Source organism: Pieris brassicae, chromosome 1 (assembly GCF_905147105.1).
Source record: "Pieris brassicae chromosome 1, ilPieBrab1.1, whole genome shotgun sequence".
In the NCBI taxonomy this organism is placed as follows: Eukaryota; Metazoa; Arthropoda; class Insecta; order Lepidoptera; family Pieridae; genus Pieris; species Pieris brassicae.
Window position 1 is genome coordinate 12,990,763 of NC_059665.1, and position 7,030 is coordinate 12,997,792.

Below are 7,030 nucleotides of genomic sequence, written 5' to 3' on the forward strand. Positions count from 1 at the left end.
AAATGAGTAAAATGTGTGCGTGTACTAGTGTAAACACGTAAGAAGTGAAACTTCTTTATGACCTTATTTTAAAAAAAATGATCTACTATATGCAACTTCACAGAAATTGGCAAAATGAAATAAAATTAGATAAAGTTTAACAAAAGGCTTTTATTATCATAGACATAGAATACAAATAATACAATTACATCATTTTACATTATTACAGATTTTCTACTAAGATTATTACAGATTTTCATATATTGTAATAGATATATTACTATCATTGTTATCGTTATTATATATTTTTGTTATTATTGGCTTCGAATCAACCATGAAAAATGTGACGCGTAATCCAAAAATGTGACGGTAATTTTTTTTCAACGCCGATAAAGAAGTGTCACTTTAAAAAGATGTCTTACAACCTCGTTCATAATAAACTTCTGTAACAATATTTTTTCTGCCTTACACTCACTTACTCGTGTCACGCGTAACTAAATGTAAGGTCTCAGGAGCATCTTTTACTCTCCGTAAGGTGTGTTTAGAAGACAGTCCTTTAAACGTTTACTAAATTGAGGACGTTGAACGGGTAGATATTGAGCAGCGTATTTAATTTATTGTATATGTATCTGCATGCATAATCCGTCTGATGAAGTTAGTGCTAACTGATCGACGACTTATTTCTACTAATAAATATACTGTAATAATATAATAAATAAATAAATATACTGTAATTACAGTTTTCTTAACCTACATAGTAATAATAAAAACAATTAAAAATTAATAAATGGAAAATAAACACATATTTAAAAATAACAAAGTTTGATGCCTGTGTAGCTATAACGCTGGCAGCATTTCCTCCCTGTATTGCGATACTTATTCGTTGAGGAAAGCAACAGCTCTGGAGTCACTGGTACTATCTACGAGGCACCAACTTAAATCTTTAATTAGCGCCTGTGCACTTAAGCCCTGAAGAGTCTCTACTCGAAAGGGAACAAGGGAAGTTGGAGGAAAGACTTATAATAAAGATTATTTGAGCCGTTTATTATTTCATCTGCTCTGTTCTGATCTGTTTTGCTGAGAGGTGAGACGGGGCTAACGTGACAACATCACATTATTATAAAGCTGAGTAGTTTCGCCAAAACTTTTGATTCGAAATGAAAAATATGTTCAAGAAACTGGCAGTGCATGACACAATGTTGGAGTAAAATGAAATCGAGCTATTGTAAGCGAAGACAAATTTAAACTATTTTCAAGCTGTCTCACCTTTTCATGAAATGAAAATAAATGATGATTACTCCATTGAGTGAGATAGAATCGAAAACTTTCAGGTTTAACGGATGTAATTTAAAGACATTATCTAAAATTCTCTTCGGAATTGGTTTTGTGAAGAAAGTCATGTCTAAAATCGAGATAGACATTTCTTTAATGATATTTCTGTCACACCAATAAGTCTAAATGTATTTTCTTATGAATGATGCATACGTAAGGAGTAGGTACAGTTTGTAATACTAAAGTGTCATGAATTATTTCTTTCTATGTGAGAATTTAACATTCGCTCGACCGGTGAAGGAAAACATCGTGATTAAACCGGCTTGCCTATTAGACAAATGATCATGAAATAGATAAAGAATTCTCAGACCTCAAAAAAATTGTATTGCTTCTGATTTATTCACATTAAAGTAAACTAACGTGTAATTGTTTTTTCTAGATGAAGAGACTTCCAAACACGTGATCGCCAGGTATGTCAAACGAAATCAGGTAATCTCGCGATGCCAAAAGATTTGTGTAATTAGTGGTCTTAACGGTTGTATGTCCATTTACTGTAGAATTCTAGTGATATTCTTGTGACGAGATAAAAATGATTAATTATTCTATTGATATATATAAACTGGACGTAGATTAAGTACTAAAGGATGAGCCCGAGAATCTGTATAGATAAATTGATTCACATACCAGCGATAACAGGCTTTCTATTAAGAGGCGAAGGTTCTATCTTTCGTTTCTGTTTTTCGTGTAATATAGGATCGTTAAACAAACAAATGTTTTGATTTAGCTTCGTTATATCACGATTAGTTAACTTATTAATTGTACGTATCTTATTAAAGGATATGATATATAATTATGTGTCAATACGGAAGTTAAGAGACCAATGTAAGCTTTTTCATAACTGAATCTCATGGTATTTAACCAACATGAACTTTAAGAAGTTTTATGATTATGACGACGATGTCTTATTCCGATATACTCCTCAATCATACATTTGCTGTCTATAAGGTTACTTCACATCAACTTTCAAATATTGCCGAAAATAGCACTATTATTGGCAAAAGCACCAGCGTAACTAATAAAAACTAGATTTTTATGAACTCGTTTGAATTGTGATACAGAGTTTAATTCCGTAAATTATATAACCTTAATAATTTTACGCATAACTCAATGATTATTAATATCTAAGTAAGGTGTTAAGTAAGCTTTTGTAGTCTTAACAGGAATATAATGTTTTGAACATAGAAATACAACAATGTACGTGAAAGTGGTGGAGGTGGTGTATCATTTATTTTTGGGAATAATAATTATTAGCCAAAAGCCAAGATATATGTTATAATTTTCTAAATACCTATATGTTATTCAACTTACATTTAACTTAAGAACTCATGTATTTTTAACGTTTATAGATGCCGTGTCCTTGGTACGTTTACCGTATACTGTAATTTTTTTGGTCAGTGCCAAAACTTAAAGAAGTCCACCGATTTTTAAATCTCCAGCCCTGCTTAATTATAACAGCTCTATTAGTCTTGTGGTGTAAGAATAGAAATAGTCATTTTTATCTCGAAAGTATGAGTAGATATAATGTTATTGTAGACAGAGTTTCCATTAGATTTCTTTAAAATATACCCAATATTTTGATGTACGTAGCTATGTGTTAGATATATTATCATTGTCATCCCTATTCCTTTATTTCCTGTCTTAAAAATTGGGTTAGATAACATTAATTTTAGATTTATTGACACATACATATCTATAACATTAGAAAGGGATTTATGACAAAGATTTTAAGATTACGTAAACAAGATGGCGGGTCCACAGACTATAAAATCATAGATTAAAATTCTACTCCACAGAATATTTTTCGATTAACTCAACACTTTAACTAAGTGATTTATTCTGCACGTGGCGAACTAACCCAATTGTTGAGATTACTTAACCATATCTACCATTTTCTATATTTATAAACTTTGTAAACTATGTACAAACGCACATTTCAAATGAAGACTATGTATTATCCATAGTTATAATTGTTGTCAATCAAATGTTATATGTATATTCATATCAAATGTATAATTAAATAAATATTACTTTACCTATTATATTTTAGGCTATATACGAGTTTCAGGTGAATATCAAAACCAATACTTTTTTGAAATACACGATATGCTTAGCAAAATTTTGACACTAAATCTGACTCCAAGATTTCTTAGAGAAAAGAACAAGAAGAATCACTATTGCATCGTTTCATTCATTTTTTATCTACTGCGATACATTACCTCAGAATAAAGCTTATTTTAAATTAATTAACATATTAAACTAATGAAGGGCAATAAAGATGCCCATAATATAAATATATAAATCTTTTGTTTCTGGAAATATCAAAAAAGACCTTTTGCTTACATATAGTTTTATATATTGTTATACTTAAAGGTTTTTTTAATTAGCAAGGAATTTTTTAAACTTTTCAATAAAAAACACTTTTTTTGGATTAAATGCGTTTAATTATTCGGTAATTTGAATTTTATTGAGGGACTTATGGATTATATAATTCATTATTTTGTAATACGTCTCCAGTAACGCATATGACGAATTGTAATTGGTAGAGAAAGTTAGAATTGAGTTTTGTGTATTTCATCTTATTGATATTCATTTATTGGAATGAACTGGGCCTCTGAACTCTAACTGTGCGTTTTCTCCCCTTGCCAAACTGCAAGGTGGTCACTTTTATAAATCTAGAATGGAATAATGAAACATGATTTAACTTATGTTATTGATACTTAGTTTTCCAACTCTCGCTTTACATGAATTTTGTGTGGCATTTATGAATTTGTATAAAGCAGCGATGCAATGTAAAGCGCAATTTTTCTAATTGATAAAGCACCTCAGCACATTTAATTTAGATTATGCTAATATGAATGTTTAACATTCTCTCATGTCTGACAATAAGTAGATGTTTGCGAAATAGATTTCATTTGTTACATTAGCAGCGCCGTTGAAAACGACATAATATGCAAATTAAGCTTTAACGTGTTCGTCATAATGATGTAAGTATTGTTAATTTATATTTTATAACAATGTATTTAGCCGAGATTCCTAGAAATTCTCTATATTTCTATGAAAAGTTGACGAGACGCTAGTGACGGACGAGTGGCTTTAGAGTGTTGCATTTAAACTGGATTGAGTTCACTTTAACCCTTTTCTTTCTATAAAAGGAATCGAGCAGAAACATCTTAAAATCTCACTCCGTGCGTTAGGGACGAGAACCTTTATCTCAACCTTAATCTTTAATTGATATAGCTAGTCAAACTTATCGTCTTTACAAATGATGTGTATGTAAAATCTTATACGCCCAGTTATTATTATTTATTTCTAAGTAAAGGCCAGATTACGGCGCATTAGTATGTGGTTTTCTATGCGGAAAGGCTCGTCTGTCACCTAATTAGCAACTGCATCGCAATTTACATTTCTGAACAGCTTGTCCAGTAGACATTATATAATACATTTAAACCGTTTTTTAATATATTTATAATAAAAATAGTTTAACGTAACCTTTGCTAACCTTTCATTTATTATATAAATAGTAGATTTTCTATGTTGTATAGATATTAATCGAGCCAAGGCATAGCTTAAAAATTTCTTGATATAAGGCAGAATTTAGATGTTATAGTTTCGATGTTATATCAATAATCGATGTTAAAAAAAATTACAGTAGTTTTTTCCAATCTTCAACACAATACCTCAACCTATTTTTTACTACTACCACATTAACACTCAGCTCGGCCGTTGTCGGAAATATTTGCATCGTCGCCAGTTCATACTCAGCTCTCAATAGCAGAGGTAGCTCGGCTGAGCTATTTGTAGACTCATACTGCCTACTTCCTGTTGCAAGTCCGACAGGGCTGATTGTAAATGTGTCATTAAAACTGATTCTGAAAAGCGTAATAGATCGATTTCCTTAATTATGCGCGATTGCATTCAACTCGATTTTTAGATCATGTTATGACGTTTATAACGTAACATATACGGGAATCGTTCTACAGAAATAACTACGCACGTTTTGAACGCAGTAGAGTAAGCACAATTTTTTTTAATACTTCTAATATGAATTACGTTTATTTAAGAATTTTCAATTATATTGGAAGAAGAGTGATTATTTTTGTACGAGCTATCGTAGTGTTCTTCGTTAAGTCTTTACTGTAAATCTGTCTAGATGTAAGAGATTATACTGATTTATGAATAAAATGTTGATATTTTTATATTGAGTTTCATTTGTTTAATGATACTAAAGTATCTTGTACTTCCGATCCAAGGAACAAGGAATTGATTAATAAACTGAATTGTCTCCAAAATATCTGTATCCGTTTTATATTCTAGAACTAGTTAGTTCGGTCTAGTACGAACATATCTCTGCGTTCCATAAGCGGCTAGGATGGTTACCCATTCGTCAGCTACGTAATGCTCACGTTCTCCATCTAATATTCCATTCCTGTTCAACCGCCTCCCTATCTCAAAGGCGATAAAAAAAAATTCATCAAATTTAAGAGCCCATAGTTCCGAAAGCTAGCTATATACCGGAAATCCCATCTCTTCATTTCTTGGCAAATTCTTTAAGTTCTCTGCAGTGAGGCTATAGAAATTACGTTCCGTCCATTAGTTTTATTTAAATAACTTAAGTATCTTCGCACTTATTGCTTACCTTATCTATGTTTTTCCCTTACAGTGGTTGTCTGGAAGAGATCGCTCGAAAGCGATGAGGCCGCCAGTTGTTCTCGTTGTACATTCAACGAAGTTTTAATTCCCAATACCTGGCCTATGCTAAAATTATGATACATTACGTTTTAATAGTCGGTAATATAAGCTTACTCTAGTTTCCTTAGAAAGCAGCTTCATCTGATTTTTTTAAGTTTTTAAAAACTCAGTGACGCTTGATATCTATAACTATATATATATAACTATCTGAAATCACATTCATTCACATCAAGAGGTTGGTTTTGGAGTTAGGTCAAGCAGATGCAGTAATGTCTATGCTCCATTAGGAATTAAATATTAATATTCAAGGAAATGTAAGAATAAATTTCGTTTGAAACGAAATTGGGACCCGTCACCGACTAGATTTATTTATTTCAAATCTGTAATTTTTATGTAACATTTATGCATACATTTCCAGGGTTTGAAAGCATGACTTTGCTAAGCTAACACGGCATTCCAATAACTACTACTTATATCTTTAATATCTCTCATTAAAGTTTCAAAGTATCTCTGCGATAGTTTGAAATTAATATCTTGGAGTAGATGGCTCTCGCTAACGGTGCGGTAACATCATAGGAATTCTTATTGCTTCGGAAAGCTTAATAACTAGACTTCTTAGCTTTAGTACATCCTTTGGAAGTATAAATCCTTCACTAAAATACTTTTACAAAAGGCTTTTACAAAATATGAATGAAAAACCAACATTTGTTGAATGAGAGATCGTGGCAATATTAAAAGAGGGAAGTAAGGTTGGGTAATTTTGTTTAATTGTCATTGGTTCAAAGGCAGTGGTCCACAGTTCTATCGCCGACATGGAACACAAAGCATTAAACAATCACAAACAATCGATGCGTGCTTCAGTCATTTGCTTCATTGTAGGAGGTCCTTTGAAATGATTCCCGATATACACCACGAAAAACCAAATGAGGCAACATGATATGTCATTTGGAGAAACATTCACAAAAAATAACAAATATTCCTGCATTGAGATAAATGAGAACATATGGAACATGTATTAGACAAAATTTGT

General features: G+C 31.5%; 1 protein-coding gene across 1 annotated transcript in view; it reads left to right on the forward strand.

Annotated features, from left to right (window-relative positions):
* Positions 1–5,464, forward strand: part of LOC123714227 (synaptotagmin-10-like) — an 81,155-nt gene extending 75,691 nt beyond the window's left edge. The window contains exon 11 of the mRNA XM_045668424.1: positions 1,691–5,464. Coding sequence (XP_045524380.1) covers positions 1,691–1,694 — 4 coding nt within the window. The 3' untranslated portion in view covers positions 1,695–5,464. The remainder of the gene's footprint in view (positions 1–1,690) is intronic.
* The last annotated feature ends 1,566 nt before the right edge of the window (positions 5,465–7,030 follow it).